This window comes from Anas platyrhynchos, chromosome 1 (assembly GCF_047663525.1).
Source record: "Anas platyrhynchos isolate ZD024472 breed Pekin duck chromosome 1, IASCAAS_PekinDuck_T2T, whole genome shotgun sequence".
NCBI classification, from domain to species: Eukaryota; Metazoa; Chordata; class Aves; order Anseriformes; family Anatidae; genus Anas; species Anas platyrhynchos.
The window spans coordinates 193093675-193119495 of record NC_092587.1 but is presented as its reverse complement, the minus strand read 5'-3'; the positions used below and the strand labels follow the sequence as shown (position 1 = coordinate 193119495).

The window sequence follows — 25821 nt, the reverse complement described above, 5'->3', positions numbered from 1 at the left end:
ATGTGTGAATGTCTACAAAATTAAATTTGGAAAAACAACCAGCTAATGTAGGAAAAGTTTAGATTTATGTCTTTAATCTTTCACAGCTGGGCTTGTCAAGATTCCACTCACCTTCTAAAAGAGGTAAATTGAATATTAAAATGATCTAAAACTATCTATTCTTCAGCAGATAAAGGATAAATAAATATCGCTACTCAAGTGGTATTTCATCTTTACCATAGACAGAGAGGATTTGCGGCTCTGTTTTTACAATAAAGATTTGGAATGATGTAATTTCTGAATCTGTAGTAGAAATGTGAGCTAGACTTGAGAAAAACAGAAATATGGCTTTGAGTGGATTGTTAACATTCTGTTGCATTTCTTAAATGTTTAGGTTGGTTATCTTTTGTTTTCTTCTTCCTTAGAGTTGATTGACAATTTTTCCCCAAGTTTCCTTATAAGTTCTGCCAGATCTTCTGAATTTTGGGACTTTTCCTCAAGGAGTTCATACCGGAGACTTGAAATGTCCTGTTTGATCTCCTTCAGTTCACCTGTAAAAGACATTAGAAGATCACACTATTTAGAAAAGAAGGAAAAAGTAGCATATCCTACATATCTTACAGTTATCACTGGTTTTCTCAGGATTTCTTTGTTGAACCAGAAAAAGTGAATGTTCTGTGGACTGTATATGAATGGTGGTTTATGGATAGGAATAGAAAGATGCAGTTTAGGAAACAAATGAGAAAGCAAATGTGTGAGAGATCACATTAGTTCACAAATCCCTAAGCAGCCTCTATAAGGAAGTCAATGATCTGCTCTAAGAGAAATCACTGAAATGTCATATCCCTGAGTCCTTCTGGCTAGCAACAAGGCCTCTTACTATCCAGTCCTCTTTTTTTTTTTTTTTTTTTTTTTTTTTTTTTCCCTGTGGCATTAGGTGTCTTTCCAGCTTCTGAGGGGTGCAAACAAAAGTGAACGTTTCTGCTAAGTGCATGCACCAGCTGTTTCCCTAATAAAAAAAAAGGTGTCTGCACAAGGGAAAATTCATACGTGAGCGCCCCCAACCAGCTGCTGCATTAAATGCAGCCTCCCTGCAGGGAGCTCTACTAGAATGCATGAGCTCTACTAGAAGTGGCATCACACTTCACAAGAAGGTGCCAGACTAGTGACAGCTTTTGATGGGAGAACAAGAATCTGATGGCAGAGCTGTTTCTGATGGGAAAGACACATCTCTTCCCTAACTTCAATTTCATGTTAATTTTACATTTTGCACTTGTAAATATGTCAAGTGGATTAAGCACTTTGGAAACATTTATTTTTTTCCAGGTGTCATATGTAACCATATTAATTTGTTTTGATTCTCTGATTAGACATAAACATGCACATACTCACCTTCATTGACTTCATCACTTTCCTTATCTATCTGAGCTTTCAGTACATATCTTTTAATCAACCGCTTCATTATTTTCTGCAGAGAAGAAAGTAAAGAAAAACTTTTCTTACTTGGACCTGCTATTGTTTCTATGAAATTTCAACATATGAGCTCTGCTATCTTTTCTTACATTCAGATATTGCAGTGTAGGACTTGCCAGCTTAAAAGAATGTAACGTAAAAATACCTTTTTTCATTTACAGTAATTATGTAAGATTTATTGTTCTATACAAATATGTATAAGAAAGTTAGAAAACTAAGCCTGTCTTCCTGATGTTATCATTCATGAAGCTTGATTTGGACCACTACCAGAGTCTACGAGAATTATTGATATAGTTGCAGCTTTGATCTACATAGACAAAAACATCTAGCCTCTGTTACTACCAAAAGATGACCATGGCCGTGAGTAGCCATGCTAATTGCTAAACCTGTTTGCAATGTTTATTTTAATCTATTTTTAGTATTATAACTGATAAGCTATCTTTTCACAACGTGAATGTTGGAAAAAATGGAACCCACATTCTAAGAGTCATTTAAGCACCTCAGCTGTGACTCATTTAAGCAAATACAGATATTTTATAATGTAAATATATATATCTGTGGCAATCACCCTGAATTCCCTTTATGGAAAGAAAAAGCAAATCTGAGAGCATAGTTCATCTCAGACAGCTAAAACTGAGCAAGTGAAGCACATCATTCAAATGACTGTCCTGTCCACTAGTAATATGGGGGACCTAGGCCAGCAAATTGAAACGTACATTTTATCTTTCTAGGATAAATGAATCCTGACCCTGCTCTTCCCATTAGTTCAAAAGACTTGAATATGGAAGAATGTATCTAACTACCTTTGAAGATCTATCTTTGGCTTTAATATTTTTATAGAATGTAACCCATGACAACAAAATATTTTTTGTTTTTCACTACAAGGTAGGAAATATGTATAGTTTTATGTATCTGCTTTTGTCTCCACAGTAATAGCTCTGACCAGAGGTGGCTGAGAAGTGAATCATCCTAGATCAGTGGTTCTGGACCATCATTACAGTCATGCTTGCAAGGTCAGCAGCCGTACTGTTTATTCTAATAATCCAAGAATGTTTCAAATACAAGGACACATACCCTCAAGTTTACAGGATACATTTATAATCTTCATATCTGTCGCTGCATTGAAAGGAAACTGGCTGTGAAAATGTCAGAGTTTTTGAAACAGAGTTTATTATAGACACTGCATAATGTAACAGTGGCACCCAAGGAAACCAACTTGTTTTTGCTTTATGGTTAAAAAAAGGTATTTATGCCTAATTCCACTGTTTTCAATGTCTGTTAGTGTTCAGACTGTCCTGTTCTACTGCCCAAGTTGCTTGTTCCTTTCTGCCTGCTTAAGCAGCTCTTGCTCGTTCCTTTCTGCCTACTTAGTACCAGGAAGGAAAGAAGCAGCCTCCAAAAGAAAAGAAGCCCAGAACAACTGTGCGGACTAGTCTGGGTCTCCTCATGCTTGACTGCATGAAGGCTCACTGAAGCTGTCTAGGAACTAGAGGATAAACAGACTATTGATAGCACACTGGCTGAAAGATATTTCTATTTCCTGAGGTATTAAAATATAGAAATGTGGCACAATAAGCTAAGCTACTTCAGCAAACAAATCAGGAATATTTTGCATTTCTTTTTTGTTTTCTTAATTTTTGCTGTGCTGTTGAGGACTCAACCTCTGTCTAAAATCAAAAAGCACTTTAAATGTTATACTATATGGGAAAAAAATAAATAAAAAAGACCAAAAAAGTTGAAATTTTACTGTAAGTATCAAAATCATTGCATTTATTTCTGACATATGCAGTGCGTGGATTTACCCTTGATTTTTATTTAACTTAAATTCAAACTATCCTTACGTTGTTATGAGTTGCACAACTTGATCTAATTCAAAAATAAAGTGCTTTTTACCTGGTATTGTCTTGGAGGATTGTTTAGACTGTTTAAGTGGATTTCATCAGAGCTTCTTATACTTGATTGCTTCCTTTGACCAAGCTGAAATTGAAACATTGCTTATAATACAAAATAAATAAAAGAACAATATTAAGTTAAATTGCCCCACGCAGGTACTGTATGACAGAACATTAACTGTTGAGCCCAATTATGTCTGTGTGAAGTTACCATGGTAGTCTTTGCAGAACTCCATCACATGGTACCTTTGCAGAACTCCATCACAGGAACCACAAAATTATCGGCTGGTGTTTCTGAATAGCATCTTCTTTACTACACGTGCTAAAATGAAAGGTCTTCACCCCTGATGAAAACCAGAGGATTCAACTTGTAGGCTTTGTTTGTGATTTACATCTTTGATAAGGACTAAAGCTTCAGGAAATTATGAATGGGGGCTCCAGCTGGATGGCTGGACTGCACTGAGTCTCAAACCAAAATGAATTACATGACTTTTGATTCATATGGAGACAGTACAAAGAGTGGCACTGCAAGAAATAAAAAAGTATGAAATATAAGCTGTGATTGATCTGGACAAGAAATAAGTGGGACTGTCACTATAAAGTACTTTCTCCTCATGTAGACAAGTTACAGTAAGACTTTTACTGCTTTAAAACACTAGGCTCCCAGTGCAGTACCTCAGATCCAGTGAGGTTCTCTGTGTTGGTTATTTTGTGTCTTAATGCATCAAGCACCTACAGCTAAGCAAACTGGGGCACTTTGATGCCTGATATGAGGGACAAGCTGGGAAAGCAGTTAGATGCTTGTGCAGCTGCACAGCCATGCCACACAGCAAGCAGCCCACGCTCCAACGCCTGCTGCCAGTGAAGGCTGAAGCTTCCGTGTAGCTATTCCTCCTACAACTGAAATCATTATAACCTCCTGAGGTACACGGTGAATTTCCTGTGGTTGAACTTGGAGAGTAAATGGAAGTAGGATTATAGAATATGTGGTAAATATTCACCAGATGTCAATTAGAAAAGGTTAAAGCTCTCAGCAGAGAGCTTTACAGGGGCTTTGTTCTAACTTACACTACGTGTATTAATACAAAAGAAAGGCTAAAATCAAAAACTTGGGAACTGTATATGTACAAAAAATGCTGAATGACGCATAATATTCAGGTGCATAATTAGCAAAGAGGACATAAATTAAAATTCGTAATTCTCCCTGTTGCTGCAGAGCATGCTCTTTAAGTCTTCTAGTTCTCCAGAATTCCCAAGAACTTTATTTTCACTATTACAGTAAAGCAAATGAATCTTAATAAATCAGTAAACAAGGAATAATTTAAATATTTTAAAATTTTATATAGCACTTGCATTTTGATATTTTTTCCTGAAGAAAACATCACAGTTGTTGACACAGTGTACTCATTTGTATTCATTTCAAATTAATATTAAATTTACGCTGAATTTAGAACTTTTGTTTGTTAGAAAGTTTCTCTCTCTATGTATATATATATGTATACATATTTTAAAAAACGTTAACTCAGATTATGTTTATTTGAAATAAGCAAGAATAAATTCATAAGATATAGAAATATATGGCACAATTAATATTTATATGTAACATATTAAGACGAATTTGGATGGGAAATTAATTAAAGATGTGCAAAATCTATTACTTTTTTTTTTTTCCTTGAATAAAACTACCTTAAATGCTTTGAATATATATTGGAGAACATAAGCTTATCTAAATATATTTTAACTTAAACTATGCATTAGATTTATAACAACAACAGCAAAAAAATAGTGGCTATTGAGTATATATGACTGTGTAATCACACACACAGAATCACAGAATTTCTAGGTTGGAAGAGACCTCAAGATCATCGAGTCCAACCTCTGACCTAACACTAACAGTCCCCGCTAAACCATATCCCTAAGTTCTACATCTAATCAATATGTATTTCAGGGTTTTAAAGCTAACAAATATTCTCCTGGGCCTTACCTTCATTACTAAATTAAATGAGAAAAAAAAAAAATCTTAATTCTTCTTCAGCTTCTGGTTTCCTAATTTCTGGAAATAATGTGGTAGAATAAAATGAAGAGTTTGCTTCCTCTGTAGGAAACACATTTGTGTGCTTCACACAATGCACATTTATTGTACACTGCTGAGTGGCCGCTTGGTGGCAGAGATTGCCAAGATTTCATTACAACTTCATTTTTTACACAAAATCTGTAAACCCTTGAAGCTTCATTTGTATTGCTTTTTCCTCCTAAAAACAACTAATAGAGTAAACTCAGCTTGTCACTTTAATGATTGAAAGAGTTTTCATCTTTTTAAGTTATTATCTATCAAGAATCCACACATAAGTAACTGGAGAGAAAAGAGAAAGCAATTTAAATACAATAATCATATGAAACCTAACAAAAATAACTCTCCTCTGGGAGTGTTGTGTGAAAGAAAAATGCAGCATGTATGGAGCACTGCTATTAGAAAAAAATGTTCTTGCAAAAATGTTCAGTGCAATCAGTTACAACAGTCATCTATAATGACTGTAGCTGTTTTGTGCAGCACTTTCCTAATGTCTTTAAATCCCAATTTTCAGCAGCAGTTGATGACTTTAGTGGAATGCCATTAAACTGCATATGCTTAGACCAGGAGTGTGAGTTCCCAGAATATGATTCAGTTTGTGCTCTCATAACCAGAGGTCCCTCATGCAAATTTCAGAATCACTGTTTTATTCCAGGAAAGAGAAAGTAACATATTTTTTCATTGTTTGAGTCAGGGCTTAAAGCTATTTCAAAAATTAGTTCCTTACTTCTTTTCTGAAAGGTCATGGTTTAAAAAAATGCCTTATATATGTTATCTGCCGCTATTTTCTCAGGAAGATGAACAGGTTCTGTGACTCTTAAAACATATACTTTCTCTTTTCCAAGGCACTTTTTTGATTTAGCATAATACTCCAAGAAGGTTTCTTTAAAACTCTTTTTATTATTAATTATTATTATTATTATATTTATATTTATATCTATATTTATATCTATATTTATATTTATATTTATATTTATATTTATATTTATATTATTTATGTATTTATTTTGGATTATCGTTCTTGTTTATCTAATGTTTAAACAGCAATCCTACCCTACAGCAGAAATCTGCAGGTCTTAAACACCAGATTGTAAGAAAACTTCTTCACAGTCTTCATTATTATATGTAGACATGTCTCAAGACATGTTTCTGCTGTGCTACACTTTGAATGCAGCTATGTTAACATTATCCATACTAGCCATTTAGCATTATCAACATCTGGCTTTGTTTCCTGCTGACACTAATAAGGGCAGAGCTAGCTCCAGGGGCAGAATTCCCCCCTTCCCACCTTCCTTCTGACCTTTACACTCACTCTGGTGCTGCCGCTGCTTTTGCACCGAGAAGACACTGGCTTTGGGAAAGACCCTCAGACTGGGCCTGAGTCAGTAAACTCAAGCATGCATTAACATTTCTGGGCACAGCAATGTAAAGGCATCTCTCTGTAAACTTGTGGAGACCTCCCCAGTATGGCTTGCACCAGAGGAACTTGCTGTCTCCCTCACAGTTTGGCAACTGGAACAGACTGGGGACAAGCCCTTGCAGCAACCCTACTTGGGGGCAAAGCTAACTGAACAGGGCCAAGCCATCCCTGAGTCCTGCATTTGCACAGCCACCAAGTCTTGCTCTTGCCAGATCTCTTCTGATCTTCACACAGCTCACTGTTCTTCCAGCAGCTCCTCATGCAAGGATGGCCAGCTCGGCAGTCACAGCAGGACCAACCTGCCTAGCACAGGGATGAGTACAAAGCTAAAAGCTCCAAAAGCTAAGAATTTCTTTGAGACGATGCCATAAAACAGACTTTACAGAAATGTATCATTAATAGAGGACATGAAAACATTTTAGTTTATTTTTAGAAGAGCAAAGGATGGCAGCACGTGATAGATCCAAGTCAGCTCAGTGGCATATGGCAGGGCAAAAAGGAAGTAAGAACATAATCATCTGGCAATATCAATCACCTTTCTGGAAAGGCTGGGCGAAAAGGAAGTAAGAAAATAATCATCTGGCAATATCAATCACCTTTCTGGAAAGGCTGAGAAAAGAATAGATGCAAGTCCGCTGCATTATGGGTTGCATTGTAAGGTATTGTTTTGTTTGTTTGTTTTTAATTTGATTTGCAGTTTTATAGCTTCTTTGATTGCAGAGTAAGAACATGTAATTTAGCGTTTGTTACTCTACCATCTGCAGCTAGCAGAAAGCACCTTTCTAGCTATCTGAATTGCTATGTACAAACATAATTTTGGAAAGGAATGATAAAAATTAATTGTAATTGCAAGCACAAGATTTTCAAATTTACCTAAGTTGTATTGGATCAGAAATTTCATTTTTAAAACCATCATTAAAAGTAAGCTTATAACTTACTTATACACATTTCAAAGTCACAAATGTTTCTCACCATCACCCAATTTGAAGTTTGCATGCATCTCCTTAAAGTCCATTTTTGAGTGATGACCTTATCACTCACTGAAGTTGTGAAATCAATTTTCATCAAGCAGCTTGATGAAAAGTTTTGATAACATTGAGTCACTGAAAATTCAAGCAAATATATTATCTGATATTATCAGTGATATTATCTCTGATGGGTCTTAAATACATTAGTATTTGATTTTGCAAATAAAATGACATGAGGTCTTTTGAAAGGCTAGAAAGTTTACCAGTAGCACACATAAGACATCTGAAATTAATAACAAGCTTGATTTTGTTGGCAGTGTTTGTAATGTCTGTGTCTCCTTTTATAATCCATTATGATCTTAACCAGAGGCAGAGGCTTGTCAGAGGCACACTATTTTTCCATATAGGTCCATTTTTTTCCTTCTAGGATTGTAATGAGTTTATTTTCTCTTTTACTCTTCAGCTGATAACTGTGATGGGAAAAGTGTTTGTCATATTGGTTGAGAACTGACAGAGGCATGTAATTTCTTCACAGGCCCCTGTCTAATGACTATAGCCACTGTCTCGAAAATTACTAACCTTGGGGAGGCCTCTGGTCAGTCTGCTGACTATTTTAACAGCGACCCTTCACTTTTTAAAGTTCCATAAATGACACATTTGATTCTGCCACATAGACAAACCTGCAACTTCTTTTTTGTGTGTGTGAATGTTACCATATGCTCACCCTTCTACTCAGCGAGTCTCATTAGATGTCTTGCAAAGCTTTTCTTCCATATTGCGTTACAACAGTGCTAGTCTTTACACTTCTACCACCACGTAAACTCATGTGCTAAGCCCTACGTTCTTGTAAAGCAATTAATTTAATTTATACCAAACCACTGCAAGAAAAACAGACTGACTATAAACTCCTTAAATAAACCCGCTAGATACAGCAATAAATAAACTCAAGTGCCTTTTACTGTACTTGTATAAAACATAACAGAATGATTTGAATAAAAGGAAGCTGCTTTCTTGGCGGACACAGAGACAGGCTGTACAAGGGGAGTTCAGAAACACTGCCCAGGCATGTGAGGGTGCTGTTAGAAAAGCCAAAGCTCACCTTAAGCTAACTTTGGCTAGGGCAATAAGAAGAATTTCTACTGCTGCAATAGCAATAAAATGCTGCACAGGGAAACATGGGCCTGCAGCTCAGTCAAGAAGGGTATTCAGGTTAAGACTGAGGGACTTGATGCCTTCTCTCCATCAGGCTTCACCAACAGTCTACCAAGGCTCTGTTCTTAGTGAAGGGGTTTGAGGAGGGTTTTGAACAACCAACCGTGGATGAGGGTTGAGTCAGGGGTTAATTGACAGAACTTGGCTCAGGCAAGTCTATTGGATCATTGGGCTGCATCCATGGGTTCTGAGAGCAGTTGGAGAACTTCCAAAGATGGTAACACCTTTCACAGTTCATGGAAATTGGAAGAGGTCTCCAAAGGCTGGAGAAAGACACACATCAAACTCATCTTCAAAAAAGGCCAAAATGGTGATGTCAGCACCACAACCTCACTTTGGTAACTGGGAAAATAATGGATTGAATCCTCTTGGAGAACATTTCTGGGCACATGGAGGAGGAGTTGGTGACTGAGAATGACAATGTGGATTTACCAAGGGTAAAATTTGCCTGACCCTCTGGATGGCCTTCTGTGATAAAATGACTGGGTTTGCAGATGGAGAAAGAACTGGAAACGTAGTCTATCATGATTTTAGTAAGGGTTTTAACTCTGTATCCCAAAATATTCTTCTACCTACCTTAGGATGTTAGCCTGGACAACTGGGCAAAATGCTGGCTGGATAGTTGTACTCAGAGGGCAGTAAGGGCCTTGTCTTGGGACTTGCACTTTTTAATATAGAATCATAGAATGGTTTGCATTGGAAAGAACCTTTAAACATCATTCAGTGTGACATCTCTGCCATGGGTGGGGACATCTTCCAATAGACCAATTTGCTCCAAGCCCTGTCCAACCTGGCTTTGAACACTTCCAAAGACGGAGCATCCAGAACTTCTCTGGGCAACTTGTTCCAGTAAAGGTAAAAAATTTCTTCCATATATTCAGTCCAGATCTACCCTCTTTCAGTTCAAAACCATTACCCATATTCCTTTCTCCATCTTTCTTATAAATCCCCCTTAAGTACTAAAAAGCTGCTATAAGGTCACCCAGAAGTCTTCTCTTCTCCAGGCTGAACTTCCCAAGATTGCTCAGTCTTTCTTCACTGGAGAGGTATTATATCCCTCTGATACTTTTTGAGGCCCTCCTGTAGACCCACTGTAACAGGTCCCTGTCTTTCTTGCTCTGGAGCCCCAGAGCTGAACACAGGGCTATACAGGGTCTAACAAGAACAGAGCAGAGGGGGAATCACCTCCCTCGACCTGCTGGCCATGCTGATTTTGATGCAGCCCAGATTATGGTTGGCTTTCTGGGCTGCAAATGCACACTGCCAGAACATATCGAATTTTTCATCTACCGGTATCCCCAAGTCATTCTTTGCAGGACTGCTCTCAAGCAATTTGTCACCAACTGTACTGATACTAGGGATTTCCCCAGACCAGGTGCAGAACTTTGCACTTGACCTTGGAACTTCACGAGGTTCACATGGGCCCACTTCTCAAGCTCGTCAAGGTCCTTCTGGATGGCATCCCTTCCCTTTAGCATATCAACAGCACCAGCTTGGCGTCATTTGCAAAGTTGCTTAGGGTACGTTCAACTCCACTATCTACATCATTGATGGAGATATTAAATAGCATTAGTGCCAGTATGGACCCTTGATGGACACCACTCATTACTGGCTTCTAGTATCTTTATCAATGACCAGGTGTTGGAGGAGTTGCAGGAGTACACTCCTGTCAGGCTTAGTGGAGGACCACAGAGATGATGGAGGCTAAAGAACTTGCCCTATGAGAAGAGGCTGGAGAAGCTGGACTTGTTCGGCCTGAAACAAGAGAGGTCCAGCCTGGACAGGAAAAATTTTTCCCCCTGAGAATAGTAATGCAATGAATGGCACAGGATGCCCAGGCAAGTTGTCAAGTCTCTGTCCTTGGAGGTTTTCAGGACTGGACAGGAATGAAGTCTTCAGCTTCGTCTGACCTCAGAGCTGACATGCTGTGAGTTGAACAAGAGACCCCTAAGATCCCCTTCAACCTAAATTATTTTCTGACTCTGTGACAGAGAGCAAGAAGAACTGTAAATTTACAAAGGTATTTTTTAACTTAACTGATTATAGATGTGGACAAATATTTATTTAAAAATAACTAAAAAAAAAAAAAAAGTTAAAAAATAAGTAAATTTCAACCTGTACCTAGTGACTGATTTCAGTCTGGACTAAGCAGATCAGGAAATTCATTAGAAAAATGGGTCAACACCAACAATGAAAAGTTAAAATTGTTTTTATCTTTTAAAATTAGTAGTTAATAGACATACTGTTAATTACCTTGTTCATCTCTGCATCTTCCTGAAAGTTTTTCTTTTGGCACAGAAATGGTTTAGAGATCCATTTTTTGATTCTGAGTAAGAGATACAGCAAAGATTTTGGACTTGGCACTAAGTTGAAGGGTACTGGAAGAGTCCTCCCTTCTTCAAAGTAAGAAAACCAAAGTTTAGCCCTTGCAAATTTCCATTCTACATCAGCATCATCCTGTAAAGCAGAAACATTGCTATTAATACACTATTAATAGCATCTTGACAACTGAAGATGACCTAGATAAATGTTATGTGTGCTTTCAATGTAATTGGCTGAAGTTAATTTCAAACAGGTTAGGAGCTTGTTTATAATCAATGAAAACCACATTTCAATTAATAGAATTGTTCTTATTAATCCATTTAAAACAATGCAATTACAGAAGAACAAAATGGATTTGCGTTAGACATTAGTTACTCCAGAATGAGTGCTAATAGTCTCCAATACAACATTACAAAGACTTCTTGGCTTGTGCTCTTTGTAATGAGACTAATAAGCCTATGGTGTTGACCTAAAAGCCCACAACACAATGCCTAATGTAAAGTTTCATGGCAACATTCAAATTCATCCTCTCAGGCTTGATCAAGTAGTCACTTGCATGGAACACTGTCACGCTCAGTAAATAAAATGGAAAAATCCTATTCTAACATAACAAAACTGTAGATTCCTCAATAATACTACAAGCTTTGATTTCTTATCTTACTGATTTTTTTTTGTAGCAATTAATTTAATCTATAATCTTCTTTTTGAAAAAGAAATAGAATTTTAAATAAGAATTTTACTTTATTACTTTAAACATGATGTTAAAGAGGATTAGGTGATTTTTATCAAATTCCTTCCACTTGCTTTAATATGCGATTAAATAAGGTATGCTATCATCACCATGGTTTATGTTTAACATTTACAATGGCCAAAACACTCATTTTACTCATTCCTGTAAAGTTCAAGGGAAGTCAATTCTGCAGAAAGGACTGAGGTCAGGCTCAAGGACATATCTCAATATTGCTGTAGGTGTTTTTAGAAGCTCTTTGTATTCAGTCATCATACTTTTGGATAACAGCGTAGTTTTCTTTGCTCTAAACCTAATTGTTTTTTTCTGTGATCTCAGTCAGAAAAATCTGAATTTGGAGAATGTGCACTGCTTTTAATCAGGCTGGATAATGGTTGTGACCCCAAGTCAATGCCCAGAAACTGGGAGTAATGTCAAACAACCTGAGTCTGCTGCTTTGTGGTAAGGGCATCACCCAGGAAAGGCTGGGATGGCCTAGCTTCTGGAGCTCTACTTCCATTTTTTACTAATCAATTATAATGATTTAGCCCTTTGTATTGCATGACATGAAAAGTTCATGCTGATTTTCTGTAGCCCTGCTGATTACTTTATTAGATAAAGTTCTGTTGAATGCAGAGGAATAAAGCAATGATTGTTTAAATAATCCGCTGCGGGTCGGCAGCGGTTTCTTGGGTTTCTTGGTTCGGTTCTGGTTCTTCCTACTGCAAGCACATACAGCTGAGTAATTTCCAGGTAATTTGTAACAAAAATGAACAGTGAATGAATACTTTCTGGTAATATATTCCAAAATTCTGTGTTATTTTTCTTATATAAGATGACAAGACAGGATTTCCAGGGTATTTAAACAATTAGATATAACACTACATTAGGTAATATTTCATCATAAATGGATTTTTTACCTCAATTTCCTGGAATGAGCTGTTGATCATTGCAATAAGCATGTTCAGTAAGACAATGACCATGGTAACATTATAAACTCCATAAAGGACATAGCCAATATTTTCAATGAATTTGTGTTTATAATTGATGACAACTGATTTAACTTCTGAGAGTCCAAATATAGCCCAGAATAATGTCTTGAAACTTTCTTCAACACTAAAAGGAGGAATTGAACACATGCATATGTTACTGAACAAGAACAGTATAGTCTTATTGTATGAATTGCCAGCGACCATTTTTGCACAGTGTAAAAAAATTTCTACTATCATAATGTACACCTGTACCAGAGCAATATTGTGCAGAAGTAGACTACCTAATTTCATATGTATATGTTCTTCGATAATATACGTGTCCTAATATTTAGGACTGACAATAAAAACATCTGATTCAGTTTAGGAATTATATCTACAGCTTCAAAAGAATGTTACAATAAATCACTGTAAACTACTTTATTCTAGATGCAACATACTTGCCTGTAATGTGAATGTAAATAACAAAAAATAACCTGTAAACACTTCGTTATAATTGTATGAATAGTTCAATTGCTATTAAGTATTATACCATTAATATGATCAACATTCTGAAACCGTAAAGAAAGCAGCTTGTTTGACTGCAAAGCAACATTTTTCAAAAATGCTTCAAGACCATAATCCTGAAGTTCAGTTTCACTGTTCCCACAAATTCAAGAAAAAGTAAATAAGCCATGGTGTTGTGACACTAATATTTTTTTTCAGGTTAGTTCTTTTCAATGCATGTATCTCCTCTTAATCATATATATATATATATATATATATATATATATATATATATATTTCTCTCTCTCTCTCTCTTTCTCCACATACATACGCACAAACATAAGTCCAAATGTCTTGGGAGTCTAATTCTATATTCACCTCCTTGTAGATGTATTTTCTCTTGCTTTGATAAATAGACCTTACATGTATTTCCCCATGACCCAAATATAGTAGCATTGTAAAGCACATTTTCAATTTTATTGCATTATCATTAAGAGAAAAGTCAAAAGAAACCCGTAAGTTATGTAGTTCTGAATCTACCCCTCTGCATAAAATATTCTATCAGTACACCATCTGTGAATTGGTTCAGATACTTTATCTATTGTGTGAGCAAATAATAAGAAGAAAAGTAGTAGCATTTTTTTCCTTCTGTGCCAAGTTTGTTTCCTGGCTGAGCAAGCCTCATAACAGCTATAGTTTAAATATTATGACAGTCAGAAATTAAGTGGGCAAGGACTGCAGCGCATGGAAAAGAATGAGTATCAGCTTAGGTGATTTATCTTAAAATCATGGCTACCAAGAAGATGTCATGACAAATGTATATCAAGTAACTCCTGACAGACAGAGTAAATTTAGATCTTCTCTTCTTATGGTGGGAGAAGAAAAAAAGCATGCAACTGATGCTACATGGAGTAAGAGGGTTGCAGTGCACTAAGAGCATCAATAACAGTTATTTCTGTCAAGTTGCTTTCCAGCTGCTTAGCCCTAGGCTGCCCTGGTGCCTGGGGTTGTTACGCCCCCAGGGCCAGGACTGATATTTTCCCATGTGGAACATTGTGAGGATGCTGTCAGCCCATTCCTCCAGCCTGTTGAGGTCCCTCTGAGAGACATTACAACGATCAGTCACTCTTGTTCATCCATACAGGCTTTCTGATACCTTTGTTTGATTTTCTACCCAGTAATATGGACCGATCTTGAGTGTTGAAGACGCAATTCTTGAAAATCAAACAGCTCCCCTGGATTCCCCTTTCCTCCAGGACTTCCTCTTCATATGATATTCTTTGTACAGGCCAAGGTCTGCTTTCCTGAAGTCCACAGTGGTGGTCCTGCTATTTGCCTTGTTCCCTCCTCTCAGGAATGTGAACTCCATCATCTCATCAGCCAATGCTACTCTCGGTATTCACATCCCCAACCAGATCTTCACTGTCTGTAAAAGTCAAGTGTAGCAAATGTCTCCACACCAGATCCTCAATCACCTATGTTGGGCAGTTATTGTTGATGACTTCCAGAAACCTTCTAGATTGCCTGTGTCCTGCTGTGTTGCCCATCCAGCAGATGTCGAGGTGGATAAAATTTCCTATGAGGATGAGGAGCTGCAAGCATGAGGCTTCTCCCAGTTGTCTGAAGACAGCCACATCTGTTTCATCTTCCTGATCAGGCAGTCTGCAGCAGGCATCCACCAGAAAATCACCCATGTTGGTCTACCCTCTAATCCCAACCTGTAAATTCTTGCTGGCTTATTATCTATCCCTAAGCAGATGCACAGGCATTCCTGCTTCTTACTCAGCTATAAACTGCAGCTATCCCTCACCTTCCCAGACTGTTCTTCCTGATTTATCATCCTAGTGTTGGGGTCAGGAGTTCATCTGCTTATTCAAGTATATAATATAAAGTCTGTATGTATGTATATATATATATACAATAAAAAAATACTACTTAATACCACACAAAAAGGTATTTTAAAAGATGTAAAACTTACAAAACTATTAGTAAATTTAATACATACAATGCAAACAACTATCTCCCATAAAAATAGCTCACAATTATTACAATCAAATCAGTAGTACTTACGTTGTGAATGCTTCATTTTGTTTTGCCCCCAGATAGTAGGAATAGAGATTAAACATGCCTATCATGAAAGCTACAAACACCATGATAAATATCACCATGAACTTGAAGATGTCTTTCACAGTTCTGCCAAGTGATATCTGCAGTGGTCCAAAGCTTTCATTGGCTGGTAATATGTAGGCTATTCTGGAGAAACTTAATACTACTGCAATTGCGTACAGGCCTTCAGATATGATCTGTGGATCAGACGGATCCCAGTTTATTCTAGCTAAAAACAAAAGATGAGAATTTCTGTTAGCATTTTGAAGTCCACTCTGGGTTGTTCACAGAAGTGCTGTCTTTGGGGGAGTGGTAATAGTGAACCAAAGTCATTGTAAGTTAGAATTGAATTAAGTGGAGCTACGCAAATCTGAAACAGTTGAAGTACAATCTGCATGTGTTTTCCTTTACTGTATGTTGCATCATGAATTTTGAGCTATTTCATTAGTAAAAAGGTAAAACTGTGCTGCCTAAAAGTGAGGAGCTGTTAATTTTTACCCTTTTGAACTTAACACACAGAAAAACAGTGTCCTCCTTTGAGTGAAGTGCTTAGATATTCATTTGACTTCCTGGTGCCAAGTATAAATGCTCAAATAGTGCCAACAGTTGTTGCCCACTACTTCCCAGTGCTCAGTAAATTTCTTACATGAAGACGCTGCCAGAAATTAAAGTGAAAGAAAGGAAGATATTTCACTAAGACTGACACAGAGGTGGGATACTAGTCCACCTCCTATGTTTGGGACTGGGGAAATGTTTTACCTTTTCACTCATGTTTTACTCCTTTCTTTTTACACTTTCACCAGAAGTGTCATTTTTAGTAACAAGAAACCATGAATGGCTCTGCTTATACTGATTAGATATCCACTGATTATAAAGGAAAAGCAAGCTCCTAAAATGGTCTGCAATAGCACTAAAGTAAATTCCTGGGACTTGAATCACAACCTATTAGTGAATTTAAGTAAAATTCAGCTTATAGTGTTAAATGATAAAAAAAAAAAAAAAGGCAAATTAAATTATAAATGTGATTTGTTTGAGCTACCTGAAATGAACTGTTTCAACCTGGGGATCTAAAATTAAGTGCCGTCCATAACTCCATAACTGTGGGAACAGTAATGCTTCTCTTGTTTTTCTATTTCTCCATCTTTATTTCTATTTCTCCATCTCATAGTGAAATGGTAATGGTTCTTTCCTGGTATATACCAAACACCCATTTCCATCATCTTTTCTATTATCATTTCTACCAATTCCTTCTTTTGAAGCTAATCCACTTGGGTAAATTGCTTGAATGTCATTTGGATCAGTGAGTGAGTGAGTTATTGCTGTTTCATAAGGGAACATATTCAACTGAAAAGGGGGCACATTCAGGTTTGAACCTCTACTCAGAGAAATCTTTATAGAACAATAGAAGGAAAAACCCAAAGTTATACCCTTCGGTATGCTACCTAGCTGGAGGTTATGGCATTCTCCCATGAGATGAGAGGCTTAAGTTCAACTCACAATTGTGCTTCAGGCAAAGAGAACAGGTCAACCTGGAATGGCTTTCCTACTTCCTGAGTGTTGTCATCTGTGTTTATTCTACCGTAAATGCCAGAAAATAAAATAAATAATTTATACTGCAATGAAGGCAGCCACTGGCCTTTTGTAAAAATACTATTTTGAGCTGTTAACTAACAAATAATATTTTAATACAAGTCAGTTATTTGTACAGATTTATATTATATCCATACACAGTGATGTTGAGCAACAATGCTTCAGAATGTTCTTCTTATGTAAGAAAATGTTAGTCTTCAAGGAATTTACTGCCATAGCAGTATTCATGTGTCATGACATCATAATGAGTGGTTGTGGTTTTAGGCATAACAAGGCTCAGTTAGCACAATCATTGTCTTGCTAGCAACTGTGCTTTTCTTGTAGGTATGTGCATATTCTTTTGTTTACTGAAACGCTACACTCTATATTCAAATGAGAAAATGTCTGTATGGCAAAATACTGTGCCTTTACTCTATAAGCAGACATAGCTGTGTTAGCTTTACCTCAGATTTCATGGATAACTAGATGCAAAGACAGCAGATGTTTCAGTATGGGTTAGTAGTCAGATGTCTTTCAGGTCTCCAGATGAGCTGTATTATATTTGCTAGCCTATGACAAAACCTATGACATTAAATATTAACTATTAATATTATCCATGCTAGTATTACCAAACAAAGATGTTCTCCAAGCAGGCTTCAGTGTACATGCATACACATGAAAGCTTCTACTCGCTTCTCATATATGACAAGCAGTTTATTAACATGTTTATCTCTTACTGATACAGAAAATGGATTGAGAAATACTAAAATAATATAATAGAGTCTATGAGCAAAGATTTTGGCTGTAGTGAAAGACATGTTGGTTTTGTTGGCAAGAAGGTTTAAGAAGTTTCTGCATCTCATTGCTTAGTTCTTCCCCTGTGTTACCATACATCACATTTTCAGTTGTGCCAACACAAATGTTTGCAGGATAGCATTGTGTGACTGAACAGCTTAAATGACCTGGACTAAAATAATCATAGAATCAAATCATCAAATCAAATCATCAAATCAGCTAGGTTGGAAAAGACCTCTAAAACCATTAACTTAGCACTGACAAACCTACCACTAAACCATTCCCTAAGCATCCTGTCTACACATTTTTTGAACACCTCCAGCAATGATGACTCATCTATTTCCCTAGGCTGCCTGTTCCAATGTTTCATAACCCTTTCAGTGAATAAACATTTCCTAATGTCCAACCTAAACCACCTCTGGCACAACTTGAGGCCATTTTCTCTTGTGCTATCGCTTATTGCTTGGGCAAGGAGACCAACTCCCACTCCACTACAGCCTCTTTTGAGGTAGTTTTAAAGAGTGATGAAGTCTCCCTGAGCATCCTGTTCTCCAGGCTAAACAACCTCAATTCCCTCAGCTGCTCCTCATAGGACTTGTTCTCTAGACCCTTCGCCAGCTTCATTGCCCTCCTCTGGACACATTCCAGCACCTCCAGCTCCTTCTTGTAGTAAGGAGCCCAAACCCAAACACAGTACTCAATGTGTGGCTTCACCAGGGCTGAGTACAGAGGGAGAATCACTTCCCTAGTCCTGGTGACCGCTTAATTTCTGATACAAGCCAGGATGCTGTTGACCTTCTGGGCCACCCAAATACAGACCTGGCTCATATTCATCTGGCTCTTAACCAATACCCTCAGATTCCTTTCCACCGAGCAGCTTTCCAGCCACTCATCTCCCAGCCTGTAGTGTTGTATGTGGTTGTTGTGCCCCAGGTGCAGGACCTGACACTTTGCCTTGTTGAAGTTCATAGAGCTGGCCTTGGCCTATCAGTCCAGCCTATCCAGATCCCTCTGTGGAACCTTCCTGCACCCAAGCAGTTCAACACTTTCACCCAGCTTGGTGTCATCTGCAAAGTTACTGAGGGTGCACTCAATCCCCTCATCCAGATCACCAATAAAGATATTAAAGAGAATCTTTATGGGTGGGGTGATGACAGTGGGGCTATTTTGAACTTAAGCTGATTTTAGTGCCTGATGCCCAGAATAATCCCCAAAGAGATGTATGAGCATAGCCAAGGGAACTGTGAACAAGTAGTAGAGATGAGAAAGAAAAGCAGGGATGGGAATTTCTTTAACAATTACATTGTAGAACTAATGTACTAATTACAGAAAATCAATTCTTGGCCCAAGAAACACATTCAAACCATGTGCAATCAACTCACCCAAGGTGTAGTATTTTATGTTGGGCTCCAGTGTTGGACTTGACAGGTCTTTCATATTTGCATCAACCAAGTTCTGGGCTCTAGACGCATGCCAAAATGCCATAAACCTTGCTATGAATGATGCTGCAAAAATTGCTAACATGCCAAAATCAAGCATATTCCATAATTCAAAAAGGTATTCCTTTGGACCTTGAGACCAAATTTCTTTACATTCAGACCATATCATGCCTGTGAAAGAAAAAAAAAAAAAAAACAGCATGTTTGTTTAGCTTCATGTTCATTTTATATGATACTTTATTATGTTTAGATGCTCTTGATTTCAGTCAAACTCAAAACCATTTTGCTCTTTGGGACTTTGAACACACACTAAAATCCTTGAATCTGTTAATTAATGTATATATATAAAACATATATATATATATATATGCCACTACTTCTACTTCATTTGAGTAATCATAACAATCTTTTATACTGTTTTTGCCTGTTCAACTCCAAAAGATTTCAAAGAAAGAATGGGTAGTGAGTATTCCCATCTGTTAAAAACACAGAATGAGACTGAAAGAGGAGTAATGACGTGATTGTATTGCAGTAGCAGAACTGATAGCAGAAGTCACATTTTCCCATTTGCAGAGCACCCTGAGTATAGTCTGTATGATAAACAAGTGTGCAAGTAGGAATCAGACCCAATATTTTGTCAACAGGGCAAAGGTATCTGTTTCATTCCTAATTATTAATATTAATTATTAAATAGAAAATAAACATAATAAGATCTAGGAATGCAGTATCATTTATGGCATCTTTTTTATTGAGCAAATCCTTTCCCTTTTCAAGATAAAATGTATTTAATCATGCACTAAATTTCTTGAATTCTTAAGAGAGCTAACAAGAGAAAAGCAAATTGTAATGTCACCATTTTTTGTACTTATCGAACCATCTGAAAGATCTTTTCATCACTTCTCAGATAAGAACAATTATAATGTTAATTACAATAATTAAATCCCATACTATATCTGTATGCACTGCATTAATTTTTCTTAAATCATTTCCTACTTCTGCATGATACTGAAATAAATAAGAATAAATAAATAAGAATAGCTTAAATTGGAAATTTCCAATTTAAATTGGAAAAATATTGTTTAGTCCCTTATTATCAGGTCATTCATTAATATTTATAGAAGATTTGGAAATCTAAGTATCATTATTCCCACAATACACAATTATATTCATTTATACAGCTATCTGATGAAATAAATAACAATTGTCAATGTCTTTCAAAGCTGTATGATTCAGTTGATGTGCAAATGTCTCCAATTAAAAAATAGCTCATAAAAGTAAAAATTTTTAAATTCATAAGCTGGAAGCAGATTCCTTATCTTGAATGTAACTCTCATATTTACTGACTTAACTAACATCCGAAACCCAGGTCCTTAAAATATTTGGGAATCTAAACCTCACTGAAATAAATGGAATTAGACTTGCAAATAGGAATCATACAGATAAGATATATTTGAGGTTCTGTGCTCAAGTTCTTATGTGCAGTAATATTTAGTCACTGCATTGAATGGGTCATACCAAACTACTATTCATAGCATTCACTTCATCCCTATGCTGGGATGGAATAATCCACAGCTGAATACTGAGGGATCTATACGCTGCTTCTCTTTTGTCAAACAACAACACATTAAGCTATAAACCACTAATTCTGAAGAAATATTTGCAAAGTAAGAAAATCTTATCAGAAAGAGACAACTGAATAAAAAAACCTTGGCCCATGATATAGAAATCCTTCCCCTTGAGAGCTGATACTCAGCCTGACTCAAAAAATAAAAAATAATAATAATAAAAAAAAAAGTAGATAATTTCCTTTGACATTCATAAAATTGCATTTGTTCATATTTGGATGATGAAAATTTCACCAACATCCTTAACCTGCATGTTTGTGATTGTGATTAACCTGAATATTTGTGACTAATCTGAATGTGTGTAATGAAGCACATGTGAAGGCCTGCTGACATCCAGTAAGAAACACGAGGCCAATGTGGGAATGCAGCTGGTTGAATAAATTCTCTTTGATGCAATTTTTACATGTAACTTTAATAGCAAAGGACTAAATTCGGTCCAGCTTCATTGAAATCATAGTAAGACAATTTTAAGCAAAAACTAATATTTACCTATTACCCAAGAAATAATGAGCATCTCCATCCAGGAGAAACAGGATGTTTTCATCCTAAATAGTTGTTTGACATTGCCTGTTGTTTCGTTAGGTCGGAGTTTGGTGCCATCAAATCTGTCAGCTGCATTCATGACAAGCAGACCAAGAAAAATGGTGAAAGAAGCTGCATGGGCTACGAACTTCATAAATGGTCCACGCATTATCCTCCCCAGCTGCAACAGAGGTTATAAAACAAAAAGATATTGCATCGCCTTCTTCCAAAATAAGAATGTATAAAAAGAACAGGAACACAGAGAAATGTATGTTTCAATAATACAAAGGAACAAAGTCTTGGAAAAAAATTGTACTATGATGCCATACTGATAACCACATTTAAAAGTTTCTGCTTATTTCCCGTTTTCAGAGGGATAATTTTGATTCTCAGTTTCACCATATATGTATTTTTAACTCAGTGTTTTGAAACAATTCTATAATTCTTTTGGGGCATTTTTATGTCTATTATGGGTAATCAAGAGAAATATTTATTATAGTTGTTAAATATCTTCCAAATTTACTTTCCAGTGATCTTTATGAGGCAGAAAAGAAAATGGGATTTTGACACTTACTAAAGGCATTGAATTATCATCAGGAGTACATTATGACTAAAGAATTCTGTTTCCTGACTGACATGATACTGTTCAGCACAGTTATTTTGCAGTTTTTCCAGCTTACTCCCTTTTTAAAAAAATGTCGTTAGGCCTCAGGAGGGTATGTTTATAGTTCTGTAGTGTCTTAATTTCCTTCCTGACTCCTTTAATGGAAACATCCTCAACCTTGTGATGACTATGCATGGCTTCAAAACAGTTTAGCATGACACTTAAAAAAACTAAAAGTTCCATAGCAGTTCACACTAGGCTGAACTTTAAGAAGTTATTTACTATAGGGGATAGCTTAAGAGTGCCGGTATTAATAGCAAAAGTCTTAGCTAGTTCACTGAGTTGGCAGCTGAAGAAAAATACTCTCATAGCATCTTGACAAAAATTTCATGGAAAGAATTAAAAGCAAGTGTCACAGATCCCAGGTGAAATATATGACTATTTGTGGTCTGGAAAAAAGGAGGGAAGGCAGAAAGATGAATTATTGCCATAAGCATTTTTGCTACACTTGTTTCAATATCAAAATCAGATTTATGCCAACTTTACAATCAGCTTTTACAGAAACAAAGAATAAGAGGATGCAATGGTAAGGTCTGAGGCACAGAAAACATTAAGAAAATTAGACAAATATAAAAAGAAGGTACTCTTAAAGGAACACTGTCAAGGTTAGCAGGCACAACATTTGATCTTCTTTCTCCTTTATATATTATTCTGCAAATCCATGTCATTCATTGTTTCTCATTGTTTTCTGAGACAATCTTCAACAACCAATTATTTTGTGTTAACTACAAAAAAGAGCAGATATTTGTCATGGGAAAATATTTTGTTTCAGTCTAGCAAGGAACAGTCATAAACAACATGGAACAAAGCAGAGTTGGAAGATAAAGTACCTTGACAGTGTCCTTTTAAATGCACTAAGCTTGTGTTCACAAACGAAGATGGGTTATGAGACAGATGCCAGAAAGAGTCATAGCCAGGAAAAAAGAAAAAATATTGAGAGAAGTAGTGTTAATATACCTCTTGATCGTAAACTGAACTCCTAGATCCCCACCCCTTCCAAAAACAAAAAAATAGCAAAATAATGTAGTAAAATACTCCCTGGAGGCAGAACTGACCACACCTGACTGATCACACAAATTCTGGAAGTTACTAGGACATTGGTACATGTAAGTGATCCAAGAAAATCTTGAAATGGCACTTTTTAAATCCTGAATCTCTTTATGCAGGGGACATAGGTCAGAAAATAGGACTCTGAGCAAGAAAATGTAAAACACTGCATGATCTTTCAGGATGTTGAGACTTTTCTATAAGCTAGAGTCCTTCTTTAATAGACTTTCACTTAGCAGTTTGACATAATAAATTCCTTCCCATTGCAGAGATCAAGGACATGGTGTTCTAAATGCTCTCTTTCTGTACCTTAAGTGCTTTTGATGGTTTCTGATACTTTGTACTATAGTTTAGACACACTTTATATATTGATTTTTGTTTAGGTTGCCCTGTGTGAAACCAGGAGTTGGACTCGATCCTCATGGGACCCTTCCAGCTCAGGACATTCTAAGATTCTATGATTCTAGGACAAGATATGGTTAGTTATATTGCATATACCCCATACATAAGGTCACCTAAAGTGTCTGAGGACTTTAGTCAATGATTAGTCCTTTTAGTCCTTCCATGTGAATCTGCAGAAACAGTCTGTATCATAACATTATAGAGTATGGCACTGATATAGAGAAGATAAAATAGGTCTCTGGGTAGTACATCTGTCACAAAGGAAAAAAGACTGGTAACAAAAAGGGATAATGCATATACTTTTTAGGGGGAACATTTTCCAAGCCCCTCATGTACTGGACATAACACTAAATTTCTTTTCTTCCACTGCAGTGAAATAGAGTATGTACAACTCTCAGAACATTCTAGAAACACATAGGGACTGATGTTACTTTTTCAGAAATCCCAACACCAATGGGATGGGAACAGAAAAAGAAGACTGAATTTCAAATTCAGATCCCCATCTTGAGCAGAGGTTGACTGAATTATGCATAAATTCATAAAATTATTAATATAAATTCTATTATTAATTATAACTGAAGAGCTCAAACTTTATAAAGATTCTTGTACAAAAGTGAAAATAATATTTCGTCTTTCAAAATGTCGTGCAACTAAATAGTATTTGAGAAGGTTTGGGTTAATTATGTCTGTAGTTAAACTAAACTAACAGATAGAAAATCAGAGCAAATAGTTCACAAAACTGTTGAAGTGCCTCTAAGTGGATCACCAGCTAAGCTGAGTGGATCACTCACTAAGAGGACATTTGTTGTTCAGAATCTAACACGGGTGAATTCCTGCCAAATCAACAGGCCTCTGTCCACAGCTTTCTCTGAAATTTCTTCCAGATGTGAAACTCCCAATATGCACGTCAAGCTCAAAGTAAGTTTTTGTTTTCTTTTGTTTTGTGCTTTTTTTCCTAGAAAGAAAAGTGTATAGCTGTACAAGTAACTGTCTGAGATGTTGTAACTGTTACAAAGACAGTAAGGCTGCACCTTTTTTTTGCCTTTCTCAGAAATGGCATGAGAATTTAAAGAAAAGTATCAGAATAACTTCAATGCCAGCTGTTATTTTCACCATAAATACTGTCTTCTCTTCCTGCTGTCACTGAGACCTACAGTTCCATATCTGGAAAAAATATGGGTAATTTATCTCGGTAGGAAAAAGAAATTATAAAATTCCATCAGTTCTTAGACAGAATGAACTCCATAGATAGGTAGTGTTATAGATATAGATAACGCTCTGTATTGGAGCAATCCTATGGCAATCCTAGGACATTTTTGTCCTAAAAAAAAAAAAAAAAAAAAAAAAAAAAAAGAAACATTTTGAAGTATGAGTGAAGTACAAGAAAAGAAATTGCAACTGTTTAAAAAGATGGATTGAATTTTATATTTGCAGAATATAATGAAACATCCAACATATAGATCACAGGATGAGATGATTGAAAAGGAACAGATGAAGTGAAATGTTAAAGGATGTTGTCCCTTGAAACTTGACTTGAAAAGCTACTTTGAAATAGCTTTTCTAGAATGTATGATTGTTCAAAATGACTTTAAGATCCAATAAATCGTTAAAAAAGGGAAATGACAAATAGACAAGTCACTGCTATAGCTGAAAAACAATTACTAAAGTGCTGAATCTCAGGGTGCGTTTTCAGACAAAAACATTCATAAAAATCCTAGTCACTATATAGAAAATTGAAAATGATATAACTGATTTTTATTGTTCGTACTGAAAGAAATGAAAAATACAGCAAAACAGAAAAGACCCACCTTTTCCCTCTCACAGAACAATAAAAGAAAAAAAGAAAAAAGACTTCAATCCTCTCTGAAACTTCCTCTATCCCTGGAATCATATGTGCACTGGATTCAGCCTGCTAAAATCATAGATATTATATTGTGCTCTGTGAGATCCTTATAAGATCCCATTTGTTCCTTCTAATATACTCTCAGAGGAAGATCCCATTTGTTCCTTCTAATATACTCTCAGAGGAAAATTTCCATCAGTGTCCATTTGCAATGGATAGTGGCTAACCAACTAAAACAGAGTTTCAACACAAAGTTTGGAGAGATTAGAG

At 36.4% G+C, this 25821-nt stretch overlaps 1 protein-coding gene and 1 long non-coding RNA gene across 3 annotated transcripts in view; one reads left to right on the top strand and one right to left on the bottom strand.

The window, feature by feature from the left end:
* Positions 1-21930, top strand: part of LOC140001349 (uncharacterized) — a 31238-nt gene extending 9308 nt beyond the window's left edge. Inside the window, exons 2-3 of the long non-coding RNA XR_011806523.1 lie at positions 2383-2465; positions 21656-21930. This is a non-coding gene — a long non-coding RNA (uncharacterized lncRNA). The remainder of the gene's footprint in view (positions 1-2382; positions 2466-21655) is intronic.
* Positions 47-25821, bottom strand: part of TRPC6 (transient receptor potential cation channel subfamily C member 6) — a 96257-nt gene continuing 70482 nt past the window's right edge. For both annotated transcript variants that reach the window (XM_027467875.3, XM_027467882.3), the window contains 8 exons: positions 21563-21776; positions 19392-19619; positions 15610-15874; positions 12985-13180; positions 11269-11472; positions 3346-3429; positions 1372-1447; positions 47-530 (listed from right to left, as the gene is read on the bottom strand). In XM_027467875.3, coding sequence (XP_027323676.1) covers positions 379-530; positions 1372-1447; positions 3346-3429; positions 11269-11472; positions 12985-13180; positions 15610-15874; positions 19392-19619; positions 21563-21776 — 1419 coding nt within the window. In that variant the 3' untranslated portion in view covers positions 47-378. The remainder of the gene's footprint in view (positions 531-1371; positions 1448-3345; positions 3430-11268; positions 11473-12984; positions 13181-15609; positions 15875-19391; positions 19620-21562; positions 21777-25821) is intronic.